We start from the raw sequence: 27,266 nt of genomic DNA on the forward strand, positions 1-27,266 counted from the left end.
AATTGAGTCCTGCTGCGTTCAATGGGTCTTATTCCTGAGTAAGGGAACATCTAGACTGTTGCTATTTTCCAGTGGGGTTTCAGTCACATGCTGGCAAAGACTGGGAGGTCTTACGCAACAAACAGGCTTCCCCCTTTCTGCGATAAGGAAAAGTTCCGGGCCAAAGCAGTGGGAAGTGTGGGTAGCATTGGCTTTGACACAACGGCCCTCTTAGTATTGCTCAGCCACTTCCAAAAAGTGCCGGGGTTTTTTTGCTGGTTTCCATTTTGAGCCTAGTTCATGGAAGGTTGTTGAGTTCAGTTGAAGGACTCTTAAGCATCCCTCCCTTGCCACTGTGTCGGTCTTGAGGAAACTACCACACTGGGAGGAAAAGCCAGTCTCTCTCAGCACCAAGAGCTCGCCACGTTCACACAAGGTGGGGAGCCAGCTGAAAGGCCACTAAAGCAAACAGATAGGGAACTCCAGATCTCCATTAGGAAGAACTTCCTGACAGTAAGAGCTGTTCGACAGTGGAATTTGCTGCCAAGGAATGTGGTGGAGTCTCCTTCTTTGGAGGTCTTTAAGCAGAGGCTTGACAACCATATGTCAGGAGTGCTCTGATGGTGTTTCCTGCTTGGCAGGGGGTTGGACTCGATGGCCCTTGTGGTCTCTTCCAACTCTATGATTCTAAGATTCAAAGCTGAGTCTTAAATATAGGGCCAGGGAGGCCTGCAAGAGTTGCTGACATGACTTGTTTCAAGTGTACATGTGGAGACCTCCAGTTGGATTTCACACATTAATAAAACCTATATTTATACGGTAATGTTCTCTCTCGTTTCTGGAAGATCTGTGAAAACTACATGAGGGTAGAAGAAGGTCTGCTTCCGTGTTCCTAGAATGATGCACGGTTTTGGCATCCCAATTTCTGTGGCATTTCATGGGGAGCAGAGAGGAACTTTACTTGTCCTTCACTCTAATGTTCAACAAATAAAATACAACATTGAAAACAACTTCCAATACAGAAACAAGGTGGATTCTAAAGATATGCATTTCAAGCAGCCTCTTACAGCAATCGCGGTACCATCCTGTGTCATGTGCAGAGGCAAGATACTATTGAGGTTCCAAGAGCTACTGTGCCTTTCAGTAAAAGCTTCCTTTTTGTAGCTTCTGCCCACCCTTTTACTGCTTCCTGTTTAAGACCATCCTCTTAAATTTGTACTTTGTAACCTTCCGGATAAAAGTTCTAATGGCAGTTCATCATGACAATGTAACAAGGTGATCAATAAGAATCAGAAATAATAAAATAGCAGGTGAAAACACAATAAGGGAGAAAGCTTAAAGCATACTGTGGCTTTAAAGGACTAAGAGAAACTGGGGACGGGGGGGGGCGCACAATTTAGTGAATAATTGTCACTTAATTTCCTTTCATTAGTCTGATGCTGTCCCCATTAGGGGACGGGCAGGCTTTAATTACTACTTACATTCTTATGATTTTTATTTTAAAGCAGAAGAGAACCATGGGTGTTTGTGTGGTAGTGGAGATATGCATAAGAACCTTATTTATGAAAGGAGGGAGGAATGATGTATTTCTGCCCTGTTCAGTCATTCATGCAGGCCCAGGAAACTAGAAAAGCTGGAAAACCCTTCTTAGTCACTTCTCAATAAGATTCCCTCCCCTTGGTCCAAGACCCAACACTGCTTAAGGGTGTTGGGCGACTGGCAGAGAGAATGTAGATGAGGAGAGCGGCTGCCAGTCAGTGTCAAGAATATTGAACTTGATGGGCCAGTGGTCTGACTCAGTATAAGGCAGCTTCCTACACTCCTGCGGGTAAAAATATATTCAGTGGTACCTTGGTTCTCAAACTTAATCCATTCCTGAAGTCCCTTCCAAAACCAAAGCATTCCAAAACCCAGGCATGTTTTCTTAGGGGAAAGTAATGCAAAATGGATCAATCCATTCCAGACTTTTAAAAACAACCCATAAAACAGCAGTTTAACATGAATATTACTATCTAACGAGACCATTGATCCATAAAATGAAAGCAATAAACAATGTACTGCAATCACACAATCAATCAATCAATCAGTAGCTGAACTGGGTTCCACACAGACACAAAAACAAAACAAAAAGAGCTGCAAAAGCAAAAATGCAAATAGCAAAAACAGACAGACCTCAGCATAACACTCAAAACGGAAGTGTGACACTCAAATCGGAAGTGTAACTCTCAAAACGGAGCACATTCAGCTTCCGAAAAAAGTTCGCAAACTGGAACACTTACTTCCGGGCTTGCAGTGTTTGGGTTCCAAGTTGTTTGAGTACCAAGGTGTTTGGGAACCAAGGTACCACTGTAAATATATTTGAAAACCTCAGGTTGTTATGGCCCTTCAGTTAGAATGTTTATTATCTGAAAATACATATCATACCTATCCCTGGATAATAATTTGGGTGTTGTTTTTTTAAAAAAGTTTTTGTTGAACATTTTTCACAAAAACACAGACAACAAAGTACTACAAAATCACCATAGTGACACAAAGCATGAGGAAAGTGAGGTGGGCAGTGAGAGACATACTGGTAATACAGAGGGATTTTTTTTATTCTGAAATTGCAGGACTGAGTCAAACCAAAAAGCACAGATGAGATGCTGGATTACATTTAGTCACATCCCAGGAAAAACGATGAACCTGGATGCAATGAGTCATCAAAGGGCACACCTTGCCGATATTTACATTATCAGGTCAACACACATACAAACACAACTTTTGATGTTGGTAGTAGTAAGTGGGTTGTTTTTTCCATTTCTAAACAATATTAAAATACACAAAAAGGTACAAACTGTATACAAACATTCTATTTCGCAAAGACTGTACCTTAAATTTAAAAAATTAAATAAAATTTAATCCTCCAGTTCACATTGCAGGAAAAAAATGGTTATACCTGTTAATATCTAGAATGCATTGATTTTTCATGAAATAAAGTGAAGAGAGACTGATTTATTTGTTTGGTTTATATCCCACCTTTCCTCCACAGAGCTTAAGGTGGCAAATATTGTTTTCCTCCCTCCCCATTTTATCCTCACAAAAACCCTGTGAGGTAGGCTAAGAGACAGCAACTTGCCCAAGGTCACCCAGGAGGCTTCATGGCAGAGTGGGGTCATGGGTGGCGCTGTGGGTTAAACCACAGAGCCTAGGACTTGCCAATTAGAAGGTCAGCGGTTTGAATCCCTGTGACGGGGTGAGCTCCCGTTGCTTGGTCCCTACTCCTGCCAACCTAGCAGTTCGAAAGCACATCAAAGTGCAAGTAGATAAATAGGTACTGTTCCGGCGGGAAGGTAAACGGCATTTCCGTGCGCTGCTCTGGTTTGCCAGAAGTGGCTTAGTCATGCTGGCCACATGACCCGGAAGCTGTACGCTGGCTCCCTCGGCCAATAAAGCGAGATGAGCGCTGCAACCCCAGAGTCGGTCACGACTGGATCTAATGGTCTTAGTCCAATACTCCGCCACTACACCAGACTTGGCTTGAGAGTTCTCAATCTTGTTTAAAGTTACTCAAAAAGTTGCATACATTCCAAGACACCTGCCTATGAAATAGTGCATTAATAGAGGAAGTAAATTACGCACCAGTCAGGTGCAATTCTCCCATCCACATCTATCCAGCAGTTCTAAAGGAATACGGTACTGAAACATTAGGCTGACTAAATATATAATTCTCCCACAGACCATTCAATCTCCATGAATTTAGGTAAGGACATGAGAAGAGCCTGCTGGATCACGCCAGCGGCCATCTCACCCAGCATCCTGTTCTTACAGTGGCCAACCAGATGCATATGGAAAACCCACAAGCAGGACCTGAGGGTACCTGCAGTTTCCATCAACTGGTATTCAGAAACCTCCATGTGTAAGAAATGGGTCCAAGCTCAACTTATTGAAGCAGCTACAGAGGTTAGTTCAGGTTGCATACTCCCATCGAATTGCATCCATTTTATATTAGGCAAAGAAAGGATGAACTCATTTGCATTTCCTTGGGGGATGAGAGGCGAGACGCTTTTCACTGCCACGGATTCGGGAGGCAGCCTGAGCACCTGGAATGACTCCCTTCCTGCCAGCAGCAGAAACCACCCTTAGCTGCTGATGAAGGCGGCTTGACTAAGAGGCCAAACCAGAAGGGCTGGAACGCCATCATTTCTGGTTTCACAGGGAGTGGTGCTGCAGCTTAAACCAGTGTTGCAAATTCCGGCCAGGCACATGGGTGGGTGGTGAGGGATGCTGAGCTGAAACCGATGTGCTGAGCCACATCAAGGGCTAAACGATGCCAATTAGACTGGTGACATTTGCACATCGCAGTAGGCAAGGGTTCCTGATCGAGCAGAGCAATGCCACATTCTCCCTGCACTTCCTTTTTGTGCGGGTGGTTAAAACATGCCAGGAAGCCACCATTCTGCTCGGCTTCCCGTGACACATGGACCTGACATTCTGATTTCTTAGGAAGAGATGTAGCTCAGTGGATTGAATATCTGCCTTGTATGCAGAAGGGCCCAGGCTTGATCTCTGACATCTCCAGATAGGGTTGGGAGAGGTTTCCCTGGTTGCAGCCCTGGAGAGCTGCTGCCAGTCAGTTTGGACAATACTGAGCTAGATGGACCCAAGGATGGACCCAAGTCATTCTGGACTCACAGCTGTCCATGGAGCTGTCCATGGGCAGCTGTTTATCAGCTCCATCTGGTACGCAGGCTGAGACCCTACCTGCCCGCAGACTGTCTCGCCAGAGTGGTGCATGCTCTGGTTATCTCCCGCTTGGACTACTGCAATGCGCTCTACGTGGAGCTAGCTTTGAAGGTGACCCGAAAACTACAACTAATCCAGAATGCGGCAGCTAGACTGGTGACTGGGAGCAGCCGCCGAGACCATATAAGACCGGTCTTGAAAGACCTACACTGGCTCCCAGTATGTTTCCGAGCACAATTCAAAGTGTTGGTGCTGACCTTTAAAGCCCTAAACGGCCTCGGTCCAGTATATCTGAAGGAGCGTCTTCACCCCCATCGTTCTGCCCGGACGCTGAGGTCCAGCACCAAGGGCCTTCTGGCGGTTCCCTGACTGTGAGAAGCCAAGTTACAGGGAACCAGGCAGAGGGCCTTCTCAGTAGTGACGCCCGCCCTGTGAAACGCCCTCCCACCAGATGTCAAAGAGAAAAATAACTACCAAACTTTTAGAAGACATCTGAAGGCAGCCCTGTTTAGGGAAGCTTTTAATGTTTAATAGGTTATTGTATTTTAGTATTTTGTTGGAAGCTGCCCAGAGTGGCTGGGGAAACCCAGCCAGGTGGGCAGGGTATAAATAATAAATTATTATTATTATTATTATTATTATTAATAATAATAATAATAATAATAATATTAGGATCTGGCTGGGGAGAAGGTAGTTTTCTATGTTCCTGTTTCAATCACCATTCCCCCCTCCCCACAAATGCAACTGAAATTAAAATCTGCCGTGTTGTTCTTTCCATTTTCCCAAGGCCTCTACTCTTCTCTCTAGCTGTACTAGACAGAGGTGGCTACTCAGACTAAGCAACAGCCATTTAGTATTAGCATGCAGAGAACAGAACCTCCATATTCAGGGCAGAAAGCGCTCTGCCCATGCTCAGAAGGCCACTCTTGTTTAGCATTGCTTCTCACATTCCAGGGTTCTTTGAAAAAAGGTTTTGCAGCTAAACCTTCATGTAACACCCAGGAAATAAGAAGAGGGTTGCCAATGCTTTCCCAGACCCCAGAAGCATGTCTTGCACATCTGGAGAAGGTTTAGGACAGGCAGAAATCCCACAGGTGCTTGTTTCCAGCAAAGGGGATGCAGAGTCACAGGAGTGGATATCTCCACGTTTACGCAATTCTGCATAGAGGCGGCTGCATCTGAAGCAAATCCAGCGGGGCAGGAAGCAAGCCGTTCTGCCTGTGCCAGAAAACGCACACATATGCACTCTGTGGTAATCCAGCTCCTATCTTGCTCGCCTTCTCTGCTCAATCTTCCCCTCCCTGGTTTTGTGCTTTTTCCCCCTTTTGGAAGCTCTGCCAGCTGCGAGAGAAGCAGTTTGTAAGGCCAAGTGGGAAGGGCTTTCTTTGCAGGAAGTTACGGCTGCAAAATAAACTGACAGAGGGCAGGAGCCTTCACAGAGACAAAAATAAACCGCCGGAGAGGCGAAGAGAAGCTTGTTCTGAATGCAACGCGAACCTCCCAGAGGCCTATTGAAAAAGCAGATCAACACAGACAGACACACGGCAGACGACAAAAAGACCCTGATGGAAGAAAGGGCACGGCTGCATCGACCATCCGCTCGGAAGATCCTTCGCCGGAGGTAAAATTTCGCGGGTGGACAGAGGGGTCACGCCAGTACAGGGCCAACTCTGAGCCGCTTTCCCGCTCTTCTCTCTCGGAGGGCTCTGGTGACAAGGGAGGGTTGGTAAGGGAAGCAGTAAAGTTATCCCAGCTTCCCCGATTCCCTTCGATTTTTCCTTGGTAGGGGCTCTGGGGGGATGACGGCAGGTGTGTCCCAGACAATCTGTTTATTGAGCATGCGTTCTGATTTGCTTCACAAAGTTTTTTTGTTTTTCCCCAAAAAATTTTTAATTGGTTTTCCAAATTTGAAACAAATATATCAACAAACATCAAAAGAAAACATCAAAAAACAAGCAAGCAAACAAACATATATCCTAACTGTAAAAATTCCACTTTTGTTAACATTAAGTGACTTCCTTGAATCCCCCTAGCTGAGTTTCCATAGAAATCATTGTAGCAGTTCAAAACTAGTTTCACGTAAAATTTACCTAGTCCAATTAACATCTTTCTTTCTTTTCATTTTAACTTTTATCCATGGTATTCTACAACGTCACATATTTAAATCCTAGGCCAATTTGGTACTCACAAGTAATTGTGTTTAAGTTATCTTAACATATTTAACTAAATAATCTTTGAATTTCTTCCATTCCTCTTGATACTCTTCCTCCTTCTGGTCGCGGACTCTTCTGGTCAGGTCGGCTAGCTCCGAAAAATCCATCATCTGTTTCACAAAGTTTTAGGTGTCAGCTGTTCGTTCACTATTCATTCTGATTTGTTTCCTGGCAGAGGTGCCAACTTAAATAAAATATTGGGGGGTACGCCCTGCCCCACCTAACTGATCATAAGACATGGGACACACACACAATTTTAATGGCAATGCCTATCAACTATTGGGGGCAGGCCCCCTCAAATATTTTAGGGGGAAGCAAAGGGCCCTTGGACCCCAGGAGTTGGCTCCTATGTTTCCTGGGAGGTTATATGATGTTGCTTCGAGCAAATATTGTCCCACATTTTCCTTTGCCTTTCTCTGTCACTTTTCTTTTTGCAAAAAGTCTGGAGCAGGTTGCGGGGGGGGGGGGAGCAGGTTTGTTGCACAAAAGCACCAAATTATCTTGAATTGCGCAAGCTGAATTTGCTGGTGTGTAATTGAATTTTGTCAAAAGATAGCAAGAGCCTGGAAACGCCCACAGACAACAAAACAAAAATATACTGTATATGGTATAATCCTGTCAGGTTTTTTTCTCCCAAGAGTAGAGGGAAGTGCAAGGTAGCTAAAAAGCTAGCTCCCTATATTCCTACTCTCTACATTCATGGAGAGTTAACAAATCCCTCCCTATTGCAATATTTAAGATCAGCTCAAACACCTTGGCTCTATTCTATGAGCACCCAAGTTCTTCAGGCCATTATCATTATGGGGGAAATGCAGGGGTGGGTGACAACCCCATGGAGATAGGGGAACCCCCAGAGTCTTGCCAAAGTGTTCCTATAACTTCTTGTTTGTGCTAGCTTTGAATGGACAGAGTTCATTCATTTCCAAGGCTAGAGAGCAATCCCAAGCTATTAAGGATCACTGGCCTTATTTTGTGATACATATTAAACTGTTTCCACTGTTAACCAATTACAAATTGCACAGAAAGGTCCTGAACTTTAAAATTTTAAAAGAGCAGAAATATGTTCTGCCTAACTGAAATTTTGAGGAAAGTGAGTTACAAATGTTGTATCAGTGTTTTGCTTTTAATTGCCATTCAGGTGTATCACTCTTTAGTCCATCTCTCTGCTAACTTTGAGGTGGGTGGGGACTGCTGGAAGCTGGGCTGAATCTGAGCTGGGACTCAATCCAGCATGACAGAGTTCAGTGTTTGATCAGATTCCAGAATTTGTTATTAAAGTTCTCACAATACAAAAAACACACACAACCGTATCTATTTATCTACAACAAATGTTTGATCAGAGTTCAGGATACCCCAAGGCTCCTGAGCATGTACAGAGTTAATTTTCCTCTTCATGCATCAGAAACAAAACCTAAGCCAAGAATGTAGCTCTAAGAAGTCTGAACCCGAGTATCTCTCCTTTAGAAATGAACCAGTAGCTTTAGATTAATTTCATGTTAAAGCTTTGTATACCCCGCTTTTCAAACACTTGTAGTAAAGCAAATCTACAATAAAATTTATTGGAACAAAAAAAGGAAAGTCAAAGATGAAATGAAGCAGTAGCAATATACCCCAGCATTAAAAATGAGTGGCTCCTCCAGATAACCCATTTATTCAGCCTTCAGCATTTGTTTGAACAAAGTATGTGCAGTGGTCTTTATTGCACATCCATCCTGATTTGTTTGCAGAGGGGTTGTGCAACAATGAACATTCATCCCAATTTGCTTGTGTGTTGTTCAGCTGGGCTGAGGAACAACAACTTACTTGTCCCTCTCCCCTTGCTGTTTGCCTTGCCTTGCCAAGGCTTGTTGGTGTGAAAACACACACATCTCAAGGTAACCAAAGAACAGCAGCAGATACAATTCCTTAGAGACAGGCCTGGATTTACAGGTAATGACAGGTGTGGACAGGCACACTCTCTGATGCTTTGAAGCCTCTCATCTTAACTCTTTGATGCCTGCCATGATGGATTCATCTGCATAACTTTAGCCAAGATTCCAGACTCTGTAGCTCGACTTAAGATGCAGTGGCAAAGCCCTGCAGTCTCTAGGATTCTGTTACCAGCTAAGCCAGGGGTAGGCAACCTAAGGCCCTGGGGCTGGATGCGGCCCAATCGCCTTCTAAATCCAGCCCGCGGACGGTCCGGGAATCAGCGTGTTTCTACATAAGTAGAATGTGTCCTTTTATTTAGAATGCATCTCTGGGTTATTTGTGGGGTATAGGAATTCGTTCATTTCTCCCCAAAAAATATAGTCCGGCCCACCACATGATCTGAGGGACGGTGGACCAGTCCATGGCTGAAAAAGGTTGCTGACCCCTGAGCTAAGCTATAGCCACAGGGCTGCCAGCATGTCCATTTGTTTTAGCTTCTCAGATGTCCATTGGAGTTTTCCCTTTAGCAGGAGGTGGTTGTACAGCAGTTGTATTTTTTCCCTGCCTATCGATTTCTGCACATAAAAGCTACCGTTAAAAGCTCAAGAGAAGGCAAGGCTGATTTATTCCTGATCAGTTGCAAACCCCTGGACGCACATGAGGATGTAGCAGGTTCTGCAAAATTGAGCCCATTTTTGCATGCATTTGCTCGGAGAAAATCCATGCCTTCTCTCTCCCTTTTTTGCGTATTTGTGACTGATTTGTACCATGAATTCTGAGAGCAACGTTTAAGCTGCCTGGCCTCAGAGCTCAAATTTCATTTGTCTTTTTCCCCCGCTTTCTAACGGCACAGTGTTCTGAGCTGGCCTCTGCACCAGGAATTGCTAAGAGCCTTCCGTGGCCAGCCTGGCAAGTTCCAAGCCAGGCCTCTGCGGCAAAGCCGGCTGTAAATGTGTCAGTCTTTGTCGGCTTGGTGAAGTCCTTTAGTGAGGCCTGCTGCTTTAAGGGGAGAGGGAGGAGGACAGCAGATTATTATTTCAGCTGGCTGTCAGTGACAGCAGAAAGGCACACAGCAGAGCCACAAACAGACTGGCATTGTGATGATGTGCAGTCACTGGAGATGGCAGGGAATGAAGCGAGAAAGACCTGCTAATTCACCCCCAAGGTGCATGTGTGAATTTTACAAAAAGGACCCCCTCTTCTACTCATCTCCTTCCCAGGATCTCTTCTCTCCTCTGTTTTCCCCTTCCTTCCAAAGACCTTTCTCTCTTTCTTCTCCCCTCCTTATTTACACAGCTAGTGTTGCCCGTGGTGTACTACGGCTGCATGCAACTTTTACATACATGTAGGCAGCAGGCAGAAGTCAACAGGTGAAACTCATCAAATTGGGGGTCTCCCAGAATGAGCTTGGTCTGATGCATGTTTCCTGAAAAGTTCGTTTTAGTGGGACTTGCTGTCAAGAAAGCACACGTAAGGTTACTGGGACTAAATGTGTTGGCTGTTTTTCTTTAAAGTTATATTTTTCCTTACTTCGTAGTGGAAAAGTATAATGAACCATGTTTGGGGCTTGTGTTCAGAGGGCTGCGGAGAAGAGACAGTTGCATGGATTATTGTAAGGTTAAAGAAAGTGGAAGAGAGGGGTTGAAGAAAGCATGGAATGGGAGGTGGGAATTTGCTAAAATGAAATTTAGGAATAATCCAGACTGGGGTGATGTTGTTCTGTGCACAGCCATTTGCACCTCGGGCAGTGCAATCGAATTAGCCATCCTCACAAGGTGCACTTCTAAGCCCACCCAGTCTAAAATCCAATCACACTAGCCAAGGTGTGACTATGCCAAGGAAAGATAACCAAAGATAATCCTATTAAGGCGGGGACCCACCCCACCTTGCCATGGACCAAAAGGATTGGCCAGGAGCAACACGTCACTGATCCAATCAACTTTGGAATTCGCTTTGAAGCTTTTGTCCCCCAGAGTATAAAAACCAGGCTCCTGAACCCCCTCTTGGCTCCTTTTCTGCTGGGCTCCACTGGCTGCCTGAAGTCCTTCTTGCTGAATCGCTTTTCCCTGGATGAAACCCCGGTGTCTAGTGCTGCATTCTTACCCTTGCTTTGCCTCCACTGCCTCCAGTCTCCTGCTTCCCTGGGTCTCTGCTTAGTGAAGCAGAAGTCCTTGCTGCAGCCCTTGCTGTTTCCAACCTGACTTAGGACTTTCGACAAGCTCCAGGACTCCTGCTTTGCGATTGTCCACAGGGACTGAAAAGGTACCTTTGGCTTCTTCCCCTGTTTTCTATTTTCACAACAAATGGTAGTCTCCAAACTTGCTCCTCCTTTCCTGTCTCTGAGAATGTGTGACTGTGTGTTTAGATCTGTTTTTGGCTTCCTACCAGTAGTGAGCATGTGTGTTTTGGAAGCCACCCTCTTGCAGCACCTCTTGGCCTCTGTGGGCTTGCTCCTTCTTGGGCATGTGTAGTCAGGGAAGGGCTCAGGGGTAGGTCATCTGCCTTGCATGCAGAAGGTTCCACGTTCAATCCCTGGAAACATCACCAGGTAGGGCTGGAGGAGAGACTTAACTGCCTAAAATCACCCCCCGACCACTTGAAAATAGCTGATCATCCTGGCAGGCCACTTAATGATCTTTTCTACCTGTTGTAGCAATTGTAATGTGTTGTGCTGGATGTTGTGCAATTTCTAATTAGAATTCTATTTGCAATACAATGAATTACGGCTGGGTGATATATTGCTGTATCGCCCAAAACCAGTTTGAAGTCCATATCATGATATCAGTTTCATAATATTTGACCTGGCAATATTATATATTGACCTTGCAATATATCACAAATTGTGTGCTATGCAAAAAAAAACACAATGTGGGGGAAACCGTGAAGCCAGCCAATGTTTTTTCTCGATTCCTGCAACTTCCCAGGTCCCTCTGGTTAGAATTAGTTAATTCTCCCAAACCATTCTCTTGAGTCGTTCCCCATAATAGAAATGTACTATTTGCTGAGCTATTCCCCACTGAAGGGTTAAATGTGTATATTTGATTCTTTCTGTGCGTGCTGTGAACATTCTCCCCATTCTAAGATCTGTGTGAGTGCAAGTTTCTGGATAAAACCTGCTATTGCCGCTGTCTAGAGTTCCTAATTTGTGAGACTCCTAGAATGTGTGCATGTGAAACCCAGGTCTATCAAGGAGGATGGGGAGGAAACTGTAATCCTTAGATGAAGGGTGGTATATAAATTTAATAAATTTAATAAATAATAAAATCAGAACCGTCTATGAGACCTCTGGTTCCACCTGCCATTAGCTCCCCTGCCACTCACCCCACTGTTCCCATTCTACAGTGGGCTCTGAATCAGCAAATTCAGGTTGCTCAATTAACGTTGATTTTGCACTATTGTGCAGCAAGGACGCTCCCCTCCCCATCCCCCAAAGGTCAGATTGTTTGCTGTAAGGAAAGTGACAGGTAATTTGCTCTGGGAGATAATGCTTGTTTGATGCAACACTGTCTAATCTCCCCATAATCAAATAGTTCTCACTGCAATTAAATCATGCTAAATGGTCATTAAACAGCTTGTCCTGAAGTGACCCTACAGTATTGATGTGAGCTGTTTTGAGGAAGGGAATTATCTGAAAGAAGTGTGAGAAAAAATATATAGTATACAATAGATATAGTTTCAGAGACAGGCTTGCTCAGGAGGCCCCTGGCCTCCAAGCTATGTCTGCCTCAGTGACAAGATTTTCGCAGATCTTGATTATCAGATTCTGGGGGACAGGGTGGTGGTGGTGGAAATTCCAGCTCTGCTTTCTGACCTTTTTACGTGTGTCTTCCAGTTGAAAGGCAGGTTCCTTCGCCACCATGCCGTTGAGGAGATGGCCGTGCAAGGCGGGGAGCAGCTGGAGCAGGCTGAAGCAAATAGAGGCCAAGCAGAAGGCCAGCAGAGGCGTTGTAGCTTCCGCGATGCACCTGGACTCGGCGCTAGGTAAGGCAGAGTTCAATCTCCAGGGCCGTGCTTTCAGAGTCTGGAAATGGCTGAAGTAGTAAGAGTGCCTCTGAGCATGTTTGTTCTTTGGGCAGGGTGTCTTTCCTTCCTGCTCCTTATCCTTAAAAACTCCCTCTCTCAATGCCTAGGGGGTGCAGAGGTGATGGCTCCCCTTTTGCTGAGCTCTTTCCCCAGAGAAACGCACCTGGCACCACTGTTGTCTGTTTTTAGTTGCCAGACATTTTAAAAAAATAATTTGCTCTCTCCTTTGAACCTTAATTTGGAGGGTATGTTTGTGATCTTTATATTCCACTCATCCTTTTAAGTGGGTTGGGTGAGATTTGTTTTTGGGATAGATAGATAGATGATAGATAGATAGATGATAGATAGATCTGCACTTTGGAGTCTTCTTTTATTGCTGCTTTTATATTTGGTTTTAACATTTTGTTGTTGTTGTTCGTATTTTTATTCTGTAAGACACTTTGAGACACTTAGGTTTAAAAAGCGATGCATAACTGTAAAAAATAATTAATGTATTAGGTAATATTGCATTAAAATATGTATATTAGGAGGAAAAAATTACACTAATGGTGATGAATTTTCATGTCACCTTTTAAAAAAAAATGCAAACTGATATGGAAATATAGAGAACTGAATTTAAGACTGGAAAAATTAGAAACAGAGAAACTAAACTTCAGCCTTCCCTCTCCCCACTTTTCCTTTAAGGCTTTCCTTAAACCCCCCCTGTGAAGCCCTTGATATGTCCCCTTCAACCTCATGTGCCACTGAAATTAAGCCCAAGTGCATGCTCCTTGGGGCAGAGACCTTCCTCCTTCCATATTCCTTAGGACTAGAAACGTGCTTTTGATTTTACACATAAGATGGGACTGAACTTGGGTCCCATTGAAATCAACAACCCACTCATTCAGCTAAGAGAACTAAGTTCTGCTGATTTAGTCTGAATCCAGCTACCTTACACGTGGTTCTGTGGCTTTGTTTCTCAAGTTACGTTTATAATAGGTAAATAATAAGTACTAATGTGTAAATAATATAACATAAACCAGTGCTGTAATAACTTTGTCCTGGAATCTCTCCTTGAAGGTGCTGGGAACCGCCTGGTCCTCAAGAGGATCCTGCATGTGGACCGGACCTTGTTCTTCTTAAGATCAGCATCTCCTGTCAGGTAAGGATGCTGTGCTGGATACTGAACTCTTGGCAACCTAGAACACGAATGGGGAGCTACAGGCCCGGGGTCCAAATGCAGCCCTCCAGCCTTCTCTATCTGGCCATTGGAACTTTAATCAGGCCACGCCCCTTATATGCCCTGCTATGCATATAAGTGTTTTTGACTGGCTGGAAGGTGTCCTTGATCTCTGAGAATGCCTCTCGCTTTTCTGGCTGGAGGTTAGAGAGAGGTGCACGAATGGGTGCAGAGGCTAGCCTGCTGTACACAGTGGTCCTCTTTTGTTGGACTACAATGCCCAGGGTCCTTGACCATTGGCCAATCTGGCTGCTGGGGCTGATTAGAGTTAGAGTCCAACAGCATCTGGTTAGCCACCCCTTCCTTGATTAGATAAAGAAGTGGTTCCCAATTAGCAAAGTACTGTGGACGCCCTGTTTTTCAAAATCCAACCCACGAACCCCCTACTTTTGGTAGCTTTTGTTATGTGAATGGTGTCACCATACCCTCCAACATGTCCCAGTGATGTGACCTTTCTGAGAGCACGGTGCCCAAGAAATGTGCAGTTTAGGGTGCTAGAATCTCGTTCAAGACACGGCCAACCCCCTGGATGGGTTATGTGGACCCCCTGGAGTCCATGGACCACCAATTGGGAACCACTAAGACAATGCAAGGGAAGCCTTTTTGAACATTCAAAAGTGTTCTATTACTTTTATACAGTCATACCTCGGCTCCCAAATGCCTTGGGAGTCGAGCGTTCCAGCTCCTGAACAATCAAAAACCAGAACTGTGTGTTCCAGTTTTTGAACGTTCTTTCAGAAGCTGAACGTCCAGTGGGACTTCTGATTGGCTGCAGGTGCTTCCTGTAGCCAATTAGAAGCTGTGCTTTTGTTTCCGAATATTTTGGAAGTCAAAAGGACTTCCGGAACAGATTCTGTTTGACTTCCAAGGTATGACTGTATCTGCCTTCCTCCATATTTACTTTTATCATCTCTTGCTACTTTGCTAGCCATAAATTGATGTTGAAATTTAGACAGAGAGTCTGTCTGCCTGCCTGCCTGCCTGCCTGCCTGCCTGCCTGCCTGCCTGCCTGTCTCTCTATCCAGACATAGGAAGCTGTCCACAATCTGTTCTTTCTGGAAACAACTGAATACATTTTTGTTTGTTTGTTTTCAAGCTCTGGAATGCATTTGTATTTGCAAAAAAACAGAGCTGCCAGCCTTATAGGGGTTCTCTTTTCCTTAGCCACCTGGGGCCCAAATACCTCACATTTTCTTTTCTTTTTTTGAATAAACATTCACAAACTTTTTATTGATAATAATCAGTTAAATAATTTAAGGATTTATTTATTTATTTGTATTAAATAAATTTTATTAGTATTTTCCACACAACAACAACACGGAAAATATCGAAAAATAACAATACACAACACACAAAAACTAACATTCGAAAAACTAAAAAAGCAACAACAACAAAAAACAAATCCATATCTTACAAGTTAATAATATAAACACTAAAAAATAATAATAATACCTCACATTTTCTTTCCTCTCTCTCTTACAGGGACTTTGTCTGTCATGTGGGAGGATCCCAGGGGTTCCCATCTCAGCCAACCTCCCCCAGACCAAGCCAACCAGCACTGAAGAATGTGCCCACCTCTGGTAAATCCACTACTTTATGTTTCCAAGGAGTGATGCTGTTGCTGATCACTAATCTGGACCAGGGAACACAACTAGATTGCCTGGCCGGGGTGGAGTGGGACATGCCTACCACTGCCATTGGGGTCTGGGCGAAAACCCTTCGTGGTTTTCTCTTTTTAGCAAGAGATTTATGCAATTCTGCAATTACATTCAGACGTGCAATTTGATATCGAGGTGTAGAAATGAGCAGCTTGGGAACCTTCGCTTTGGTTATTTTTAATTTTTAAAAGCAGGTTTCTGTTTCTGATGAAGGGATGCTTGAAAGCTGGGATGGAGAGCCTTTTCTGGCTGGGGGCGGGGGCAGATCTTAATCTCTCCAACACCTGACGGCATGGTTCCAACAAATGACTAGGGATGCCCTAGTGACGTCAGGTGATGCTGTGCTTTGAAGTCCCGCTTGTCAGGACTTCAAAGCACAGCGCAGGGCTTTCAAACAGCCTTTTGTAAACATCTCATGGTGATCCTTTGGTTTGCAGATTCTTTGAAGTTAAGGGGCAACAAAGGACTTTCAGACATCCACGTGCTGCTCTTTGAACCTCCAAAAATCAGAAAAGAGCAGTGGAGGAATGTTAGCAAAGGGCTGATTGAAAGTCTTTTCCCCTAACATCATTGTGCTGCTTCTTAATCCCCTGAAATTTGGAGGTTTAAAAAGCAGTGCAGGGCTGTTTGGGAAATGGCTTTCAAACAGCCCTTTGAACAGTGGAAACTGCTTTTTCCTGCATGAGCAAATAGGAATGTGGCTTGCTCCAGCAAAGGAACAAACTGCGTGCTTACCCATACATTGTGTGTGGCTAACAGGGAGGATGTGTAAACAACTCGCAAGCAAGTCAGGATGAATGCAGGAGGAAAGTTCATTGACTTGCAACCTCTCTGCAAACAAATCAAAACAAATGCTCAATAAACCCTGGATCTAATCTAACCTCTCTCTAAGTGTTGTGCTAGCAAATCGGAACCAATGTGTAATAAATAGGTCGCCCAGGAGCCCTAACTCTCACTTTTCTCCTCCGCAGAAGCCATCCAGAAACACCGCAAAAACCTCTCTGACTGGTTCCGCCAGCAGCCAAACGAGGAACGTCAGTTTGGCCCGTCGTTCTCACTAGACACCACCCACGTGGACCCCGTGATCCGGGAGAGCTCCCTGGAGGAGATCCTGAAGCCTTCTCCTGAGATGACCATCCAGAACCAGCTGCAGGCCTCCCGTAGCCACACCATTGGCCTCCAGAACCTCTTTGACGTGGACGCCTGCGGGAATCAGGTGAAGAACGTGGTCCTCTATGGCACGGTGGGCACCGGGAAGAGCACCCTTATCAAGAAGATGGTGATGGACTGGTGTCACGGCCGCCTCCCGCGCTTTGAGCTACTCATCCCATTCTCCTGTGAGGACCTTTCCCAGGGCAGCGCACCCATCTCCTTGCGGCGCATGATCACCAAGAAATACCTTCATCTCCGGGAGCTGGTGCCCACGTTGGGTTCCAGCCACCTCAAAGTGCTCTTCATCCTCAATGGCCTGGACCGCCTCAATCTAGACTTCCGCCTGGCGCACACAGAACTCTGTTGCGACCCCAACGAGCCGATTCCTCCATCCGCCATTGTGGTCAACCTGCTGAGGAAATACATGATGCCAGAGGTTTGTGTTCTGGGGAGATTGTTCTTCATGTATTTAGAGCCTTTGAACCCGCTGTTCCACCCAAAAGCTTCCCAGAGTGTCAATTAAACAAGACAGACCCTGCCCACGAGCTTACAATCTAAAACATACACAACACACAAGGAAAAGGGGATAGGGAGGGAAGAGGGGGAAAATCAGAACTCAGGCACCAATTATTACTTAAACAATTGTTCTTATAATGACTGGCTGGCACAATTCAGAGGCAAGAGGCATCCGATGGGGTTTGATGCCTTCGGCAAAGCTGATGGATTGAGCTCAGCTTCCTATCTTTCATGCTGGTAGAATGGGTGGCTCCCTGAGTGAGACCGCTCACCTCTTTCCCTTGAGATCCACAAATGGTAGATGCTTAGAGAGAGAATCAGCAGCAGAATGCAGTCATCTTCAGCAAACAAAAACCCATTTAATGGTCCATTAAATTAAAATACAGCTGAGGAGCCTATGGCCCTCCATATGAACTCCCTTCATCCCTGACCATTGACCATGCTGGTGGCCAAGGTAGCTGGAAGTTGAAGTCCTACACATCTGGAGTGCCAGAGGTTCCCCATTCTCTGGCATAGACAATTCTGAGCTGGATAGACCAATGGTCTGACTCAGAAACCAGGGCTAGAAAACTACCATTATGTTCTCAACTCACAGTGTCAACAATACTGAGCTAGATGGAAGAGTGTTCTGCCTTGGTATAAGGTAGCTCCCTAGGTTCTGTGTCTTGGGTTCTGACCTTGGATTTCATTGACCAAGCCATGTCTCCTGTCTCTCCAGGCGAGCATCATCGTCACCACACGGCCCTCGGCGGTGCGCCGCATCCCCAGCAAGTTCGTGGGCCGCTACGTCGAGGTCTGTGGCTTCTCCGACATCAACCTCCAGAAGCTCTACTTCCACTTGCGCCTGCGTAGGCCTGAGTGCCTCGGGGCCTCTGGCCCTCCAACAGCGGAGGAAGCAAACGAGCAAGACAACTTGGTGGAGATGCTGTCCAGGAACTTGGAGCGGCACAACCAGATTGCGGCCGCCTGCTTCCTGCCATCCTACTGCTGGCTGGTTTGCACCACGTTGCACTTCCTTTACTTCACCAAGTCGGTGCCCCCCACTCAAACCCTCACCGGGATCTACACCAGCTTCCTGCGGCTCAACTTCAGCGGGGAGGTGCTGGACAGCACGGACCCGTCTGACATCTCCATGATGAAATACGTGTCCAAAACAGTGGGCAAGCTGGCCTACAAGGGGGTGATGTCCCGGCAGACCTCCTTCTCGGAAGAGGACCTGCGCCGCTGCTTTGAGGTGGAGATGAAGACGGAGAGTGAGCTCAACCTCCTGAATGTTTTCCGCAGAGACGTCTTCAGCTTCTTCCTGACGCCCAGCGTGCAGTCGGGCAAGGAGCACACCTTTGTCTTCACCATCCCTGCCATGCAGGAGTACCTGGCGGCCCTCTACGTGGTCCTGGGCGAGAAAAAGACCCTGGGGCAACGGGTGGGCAAGGAGGTCTCTGAGATCATTGGCAAGGTGAGTGAAGATGTGACTGTGGTTCTCAGCATCATCTCTAAAGTCTTGCCTCTGCGCGTCCTGCCGGTGCTCTTCAGCCTCATCAAGGTCTTCCCCCGCTACTTCAGCCGGTTCACCAGCAAAGACCGCGACACCATCGCCCACACCATGGCGGTGGAGATGTTCAAGGAAGAGGACTACTTTAACGACGATGTGTTGGACCAGATCAATTTCAGCATCCTTGGGGTGGAAGGTCCAATGCGCCACCCGGACGAGGCTTCGGACGACGAGGTCTTTGAGCTCTTCCCCATCTTCATGGGAGGGCTGCTGTCACGGCGCAACCGGGCCATCCTGGACCAGCTCGGCTGCTCCATCAAGAACCTGGCAGCCTTTGAGATCGCCAAGGCCATGAAGAAGACGGTCATCCGCAACAGCCGCAAGGGCTTGCCGCCGTCCGAGCTCATGGACTACCTCTTCTTTCTGCACGAGTTCCAGAATGAACGCTTCACGGCCGAGGCTGTCCAGTCCTTGAGGACCATCAACCTCTCCTCTGTCAAGATGACCCCTCTCAAGTGCTCCGTCGTGGCATCTGTTGTGGGCACCACTAGTCATGAAGTGGAGGAGCTGAACTTGGCCTCTTGCCACCTCGACATCAACAGCCTGAAGATACTCTTCCCTGTCTTGCTGCGGTGCAAAAAACTCCAGTGAGTGTTGGTTGGTTTATTGAATTTATATCCTGCCTTTCCTCCCCAAGCAACCCAAACAGACAATTTAGAAACAAAAGCACAGCAAAAACATTCTAAAATAGTTTAGAATTTTCTAAACTAAACTTTGCTGACCTTTAAAACTCTAAACAGCCTCAACTAAGTATACCTGAAGGAGCGCCTCCACCCCCATCATTCAGTCCGGACTTTGAGGTCCAGCTCCAAGGGCCTTCTGGCGGTTCCCTCCCTGCTAGACATGAGGTTACAGGGAACCAAGCAGAGGGCCTTCTTGGTGGTGGCACCTGCCCTGTGAAACGCCCTCCCATCAGATGTCAAGGAAGATATCTTTTAGAAGATATCTGAAGGCAGCCCTGTTTAGGGAAGTTTTTAATGTTTGATGTTTTATCGTATTTTTAATATTTTGTTGGAAGCCGCCCAGAGTGGCTGGGGAAACCCAGCCAGATGGGCAGGGTATAATTAATTAATTAATTAATTAATTAATAATAATAATAATTAAAGCAATTACAGTTAGAAACACACTTCTTATCTAATAATATTGAGATCCCAGGAGCAGTATTCTTCAGCCAACCAAATGCCTGGGTAAGCAGGAATGTTTTCAAATTCCTCCTGAAAGTTAATAATGATGGAGGCAGGTGTGTCCCAGTAGGGAGGGCATTCCACAACCAGGGAACCACCATTAAAAGGGCCCCGCCGTGAGTCAGTACCAACTGGGCACATCCCAGTGTTGGCACCACCAAAGAAGCCCCCCCTCTGCTGATCATAGGGTCCGAGATGGTTGGATTATGTATTCTCTCCAACGTTGCCCTAAGGAGAATTGTTATGTCAGGGCAAGGATTTAAGTTTTCCCAATGGAACTTGCCCTTCTCTCCCCACACAAGTCCTGTATCCTCCCCTAAATATGCTCTGAAGGGCTGGAGGGACCCCTAGAACTGATTCTGCAGGGCATGGGGGGATGTGGAGGGGGGGAGAACAATGTTGTTCAAGCATAAATCCTTGCATGGATGGAGTGAGTTAGTTAGATACCGCCCAGAATGTTCCAGAGTGACTTAGCACTTTGTTCACAAGCTCACATGACCAAGCTGTTGCTCAAAGACAAGCTCAGGAAGTTCCTTTGTACCGTCCAGCCCAGTATCGTCTACTCTGACTTGCAGAGGCTCCCCAGGGTTTCAGGCAGAGAACAGTCTTTCCCAACCCTCACTTCTTGCCATCTTAGAAATTGGCAATGGCAGATTTTCTGCCTCTGGGCTATGGAGGACCCCTTTTGCACCCCAGATTCCACCAGGAAGAACACCCATTGAGTAGACCCAAAGAAATAAAGAGCCATGGCTCCTTGCTTTCAGCGGGTCTACTCTGAGGAAGACTTAGCTGGATACAATCCCATGCCCTAACAATTTATCAGGTTCGTTGTAATGTGTCTTCCCGCTGCAAGGTCACCACAGGCGACCAGGAATTTCATGCCAAAGGAGGAATGGACTGCTCCATTACTCCTCCATCAGCCCACATGGGAGAAGCCCACAAAAAGGATCATAGAATCATAGAGTTGGAAGAGACCAAAAGGGCCATCGATGTTTCCCCAAGCTTTGAATCACAGACCCTCCAAGTGTCCCTATTTTCCAGGGATGTCCCTGATTTAGAGAAGCCATGCCGGTTTCTTATTTGTTCCCAAAATGTCACACTTTTCCTTAGGATGTCCCTATTTTTATTGTAGAAATGTTGGGTGGTTATGGAGTTATTCGACCCCTGAGCCGTCTGGAGGAAATCCTGTATACAGAATATATTTTTTAAAAGTTTTATTATGCTTTTATATATGTTGGAAGCTGCCCAGAGTGGCTGGGGTAACCCGGAAAGATGGGTGGGGTATAAATAGTAAAATAATCATTGTGGAATGAGACGTCCCTATTTTCATTGGAGAAATGTCAGAGGGTATGCATTCTTGCCTTTCGCCAGAGGGTGGCAAACTGTGATTAGGAAGGGAAAAGAGGAAGGAAAAAAGCAAACTGATTTTTGTGTGTTTGTGTCTTCCCTCAGCTTGCAGCTCAACAGCCTGGGGCCAGAAGCATGCAAGGAGATCAGGGACCTGCTGTTGCACGAGAAATGTGGTGTGAGTACCCTAAGGTGAGTGTGAACAGGGAGACTGCAAGTCCCACAGAGAGGAGGGGGTGCGCTCTGTCCCTAAATCTCTCCCAGTCCCCCCTCCAACAGTTTGGTGGACTGGGAGAGGAATTCTCATCCAAAGGAAAGGAAATTCTCATCCAAATAAAAGCTGGAGAATCAGATGATGATGATGATGATGATGATTAATTCTATCCAGCCTTTAGTAAGGAAACCCAGAGCAGCAGAAAACACACCTATAAAATAATATCCTGTCTCCAGTGCTTGTCGTGGGCCTGACTGACATGCATTAATTTCAGTGAGTCTACTCTTGGGTAGAGCTGAGATACAGTCCAACTCTGGATGTCAACATCCCCTCTACACCTTTCAATTTGACCCCCGGCAATCAAGCCATGAATAAAATCTATTAAATTAAATAAGTAAATAAATTCCCCACAGTGCCCAGGTGGACATGGGGTCAAAGTGCATTGTGGGGCAACAGCAGAGCAACCAGATTCTGCTGCCCCCTCACCGCAGCTCTGAACCGGCTACTCTTGTTAACTTTTAAAGAAAATGCAAAAGGTTCTCCTTATGGTTCTCCTGCAGTCACGTGTCTAGTCAACTTGTCTCTTTGAATCCAGGATGAAACCCCTACACCCGTTTACGCAGAGTAAATGCCACTGAGTTTTCGCTGGGATTGCCTTCCCACTCAGTGTGCAGAGGAACGCAGACAACTTCTTTAACAGAGCTAGCTTGGTCTGACGTTCTCATCTCAAACTGCTGTTTTCTGACAGTTTCATCAGCACAGTATTGATTTGTCAAACTGTCTACTGCCTTGCATCTATCCTTTGATTTCCCTTCCCATGAATTCCTGCGTGTCTCCCACGCAGCGAGTCCTGGGCCATATTCCAAGGCATGTCCACCCATTACATGCAAGAGGGAGGGCAAACCTGTCAGACTTCATTGCAAACCTGCATGAACAGGGCCCCGGCCCTATCGTTGAGTAGGGGGGGGGCACAGGCTCTTCCTCTGTGGGCAGCTCTTCCCGCTGTCTTTTCACTGGGCCATGTTTTGCTGTTGGTTTAGGAAACTTAAGAAGAAACTATTTCCAGGGCCAAAGGTGCTTGAGTTCAGAGGTCCAGAGTGCTGCTTTCAAAGTCACAAAGGTGCCCAGAGAGCCTGCACGATAAATATATGATGAATAAATTAGGGCAAAAAATAAAACTTCTGGAAAACCCACTTTGAAAATGACTGTTTTAGACCGCGGGTAGGAAATGTGACAATTATCCATCCTCAAACAGCTGAACACTGTTGATGGACCCTATCTGTAGGGTCACAACCTTGGCTAACCCAACTTTCACTATCTGCTCTTCTTCATTTTTGCCACTCACAGGCTGGCGGACAACCCCCTGACAGAGCAGGGTGCCCAGTACCTCGCTGAAGGCCTTGCTGGCAACACCTCTTTGACTCACCTGTCGCTGCTGCACACCTCGCTGGGGAACCGGGGCGTGGAGGTGATCACCCAGCACTTGGCGCAAAACCAGCACCTGCAGGAACTTGACGTGGCCTACAATTCGGTGTCTGACGCAACTGCCCTCGCTCTGGTGGAGGAGGCCAAGAGGCACGCCACTCTGGAAACTGTCCAGTAAGTCTCAGCATGCTTTCCTGCCGCTTCCTAACTTAATATACTGATGTACGCAGGCACAGAGGCAAGGGAATAAGCTCCTGGGTAGCTAATGACTTTCTGCAGGAGCCATCTTTTGAACGCTCTGCTCGGCCAATGCCTTGGCCAAAAGATCTTAGGTTCCATCGTCCATTACTAGGGATGGGGGAGGCATTCAATTCAGTTCTCATTTAATGGTGAAATTACTGAATTTGCACCTTCTGGTGCAGTACATGAGCTGAAATGCAGACATCCTTTATAGAATTGTAGAGTTGGAAGGGTCATGTTGTCCAACTTCCTTTGAAATCCAGAGTTCTCTGAATTTTGCAGTGTGGCCGTCTAGCAGAGCAGCGTGTAGAGAAATTAATATTGTGGGGTAAAGTTTGCCTAAAAATAGCATTTCTACTGATGAACATAGCATGGTGATACGCTTTATATTAGGGGGAAATACTTTGCAAATATGTGCTTATTAGACAAAGGTGCGTACAAACATTTATATTAGGAGAAATTTGCAACAAAATGTGCCATGAATTTTCAATTTTAAAAATCCCAAACCATTTTTTTTGGGGGGGGGGGGAACGACAGGATAAGTGGGTGTAGCTTTTTAAATGGTGGTGGGGATTTCCTCTCCCAAATTTGTCAGAAGTTGATGCACATCTGCATTTTAGCTAACTGCCTAAGCCTGGGTCCAGGCATGTGGGTGGGAGAAAAGACTGTACCACTTCGGGCTGCAGGTGAGGGGGCACTCTTTTTGGATACTTCTCTGGGTTTTTTGTATCTTTTTACCATTTCCCTGCATAGAGAAAACAAATATCTCAAAGTAAGAGGTTATGGCCCTTTGCCTGCTGAGCTGGCTTTCTATTTGCAGGGACGTTTCGGCATAAATAGTTGTTCGAAAACGTGACTCTCTCCCTCCCCCCACCCTCTACCTCTTGTGGGCCAAAATGGTGCAGCCCATTCTAAAACTCCACCCTGTTAGCACCACATTCTGCTGCCGGTGTTGGTTACTGCCTCAACATGGCGGCTCCTCCAATTGGCTGTTTCTTCTTGGACACAGAGGCCTTTCCCGCCTACTTCAGCTCTTCCTCTTTCCTTCCCTCCAGCTTGTACTTCAACGAGATCAGCGAGGAAGGCAAGCAGGCCCTCCATGCTCTGCGCAAGGAACGCGACGGCATCAAGGTGCTCATCTTCCTGACGATGGGGGCCGACGTCTCCGACTACTGGGCCGTCATCCTGAACGTAGTACAGAAGAACTTGCCCGTCTGGGACCGCGACCGCGTGCGGCAGCACCTTGGCCTGCTCCTGGAGGACTTGCGGTGCAGCCGCCGGGAGACGGCCAATCCTTGGAAGAAGGCCAAGTTCATCCGCGTGGAGAACGAAGTCAAGCGGATGCTGGGAGACCTTCAGCAGGGCACTTCCTAGTGCTCCACTGCTGCTGGAATCTCCTGGAAAAAGCGTGAGCTTGTGCCAGTTTGGAAAACGCCAGGGGAAAGTGTTGAGCCGCACGGTGGGTATAAACAAGCAGATTCATCCGGGTTGAGTGACTGCCTTCATGCCTTGCCTTGTGAGCTTCCTGGAGCTGCCTGATTGGCTGCTGTAGGATACAGGATGCGGGACTACATAGACCTTTGGTCTGTTGCGACAGGGATCTTCGGATGTTCTTATGAGCAACAGTCAAGCAGGGCTCCTGCCTTCATGCCCTGCCTGGGAGCTTCCCGGAGCCATCTGATTGGCCACTGTGAGAAGTTTCTGGGCTACATGGACCTTTGACCTGTTCCGACAGGGATCTTCGGATGTTCTTAGAAGCCTGGCTTCCTTCCACGTTCACAGTGCATGTGGCAGATATAATACCACCATTCTAACTCTGATTCCATGGTCCGTCTCCCACATCTCTCTCATATTTCGGATAAACTGCGTGCCTTAATATGTACCGTATTTTTCTGTGTATAAGACGATGCTTTTTGCTAAAAAAAAAAAGAGGCAAAAATTGGGTGTCGTCTTATACATGGATGGTGAATACAGAGGGGGATGTGCGATTAATGGCAGCAGCAAGCAGGAGATTGACAGCAGCAATTCGGCTGGTGATTGGTGGCTGCGGCAAGGTCTGCTTGTGATTGGCTGTGGCTTCAGCAATTGGGAGGCGATTAGTGGTTGTGGCAAGGCGGGCAGGCAATTGGCAGCTGCAGCGACGTGTGCAATCGGCAATAGCTGTGGCAAGCGATCGACAGTGGCAGGCGATTGGCGGAAGTGATCTCACCCCACCCCCCAAAAAAGCTAAACAATTTAATTTCTTAATTTTGGGTTTAAAAAATTAGGGGTCGTCTTATATATGAGTGCGTCTTATACACAGAAAAATACGGTATATATGTATTTCATCTATGCATATTCATTTAAATGTTTATTTGCTACCTTGTTGGTGTGAGCCAGTGTGGTGTAGTGGTTAGGAGCGGTGGACTTGTAATCTGGTGAACTGGGTTCACTTCCCCGCTCCTCCACATGCAGCTGCTGGGTGACCTTGGGCCAGTCACACTTCTTTGAAGTCTCTCAGCCCCACTCACCTCACAGAGTGTTTGTTGTGGGGGAGGAAGGGAAAGGAGGATGTTAGCCACTTTGAGACTCCTTCAGGTAATGATAAAGCGGGATATCAAATCCAAACTCTTCTTCTTCTTTCATTTTTAATTCAATAATGCAAAAGAGAATTTAGAAGTCAAAACATTGCTCCCAGGTGGGTGGGGTTTTTTGTGATGTCACAGGCATATGCCAATCGGTTCTGTGCAGTGTTGCTAAAAAGCTGCAGAACTGATTTTTACCCAGAGCTTGATCGCCTGGAAGAGAAAACTGAACAGCATGCAGTGGGTCAGTTCCAGACTGATCCCACTCTCCAATAAGATATTGAGTGCACCCCTATAGATACAGACCCTGTGGCAGCCAGGGAACCCTCTTTCTCACTGCTCAGCAAAGGGAGGTGATGCTGAATGAAACTGTTCTCAGCATCCCCACGTGCTATACATATGAGGTGCTGATTTTCAGGGAAAGGCTGAGTTGAGGACCACAGTGAGCTGTGCACTGGCAAAGCTGGCTTTTGTGTGATCAGAGTGAGGGGGTGCTTCTGTGTTGCCTTAAGGAACACAGCCTTCCTAGTCACACTGCTTCTCTCCAACCTCTGCCATCAATTCTAAACACAAATACCTCATGAGCCATGCTTCCTTCCCCGCAGTGGAGCAGATCCTCAGCTTTTCGAAGATTCACAACTTCACACATGGAATCCGCCAGTCGTTTTTGGGGCCAAGGACTAAAATGGTTCGCTTTTATCACTGAGGGCTAGCAGCATGCAGAATCTGGTAGTTCATAGCCCTGCTGGGCTTCTTTCCTTTGCTTGCTGCGGCTGGCCTATAGCTATGCAGCGTGTGAGTCATTCCCACCCACTGTCTCCCTAGCAATTGGATTGATTATTTTGAAGAATCAGAAAGGGAGCAGTTGCCTTGGCTCTGTTGTTCATCTCAGGCCAAGCTTCTAGGCTGGGTTCGGATTGTGTCCTTGGGCTGGGAAGCAGCAAACATGAAAAAGGGCTGAGATGGGTTTTTGTGGAGTAGGGGGCTCATATTTGTTATGTTTGTTTCTGTAAATTGCTTTGAGTTCGCTTTCCTGTGAGGGAAGCAACTAGTAAATATTATTATTATTATTATTATTATTATTATTATTATTCACAGTTGTTCCGCCATTGTGCCTCCTTAAAAATAAAAGCACTTTGTTTCAACAGAACACATCTGGTTCCTGTGCCTCCTTTTGATACTGTCATCAAAAAATTCTAAATAGGTTTTGGGGGGTTGGGGGGGTTGCTTTATCTGCGGGTATGGAGTCCAGCTGCTATGGGGTGAGAGCTGGTTAGACAGACAAAAGGAAGTTCTATTTCGCACAACACATAATGAGCTGGCGGAACTCAATACCGCAAGACGCAG

At 46.3% G+C, this 27,266-nt stretch overlaps 1 protein-coding gene across 1 annotated transcript; it reads left to right on the forward strand.

Annotated features, from left to right (window-relative positions):
- Window positions 1-5,651: 5,651 nt before the first annotated feature.
- NLRX1 (NLR family member X1) lies at window positions 5,652-25,440 on the forward strand. Its single transcript, XM_081889772.1, has 9 exons — window positions 5,652-6,322; window positions 12,658-12,806; window positions 13,908-13,989; window positions 15,550-15,647; window positions 16,697-17,313; window positions 18,112-19,532; window positions 21,582-21,668; window positions 23,038-23,289; window positions 24,411-25,440. Exons 2-9 carry the CDS (start codon window positions 12,683-12,685, stop codon window positions 24,727-24,729), a joined length of 3,000 nt encoding a protein of 999 aa, XP_081745898.1. The 5' UTR covers window positions 5,652-6,322; window positions 12,658-12,682; the 3' UTR covers window positions 24,730-25,440.
- The last annotated feature ends 1,826 nt before the right edge of the window (window positions 25,441-27,266 follow it).

The sequence above is a fragment of the Podarcis melisellensis genome (assembly GCF_964234715.1).
Source record: "Podarcis melisellensis genome assembly, chromosome: 15".
NCBI classification, from domain to species: domain Eukaryota; kingdom Metazoa; phylum Chordata; class Lepidosauria; order Squamata; family Lacertidae; genus Podarcis; species Podarcis melisellensis.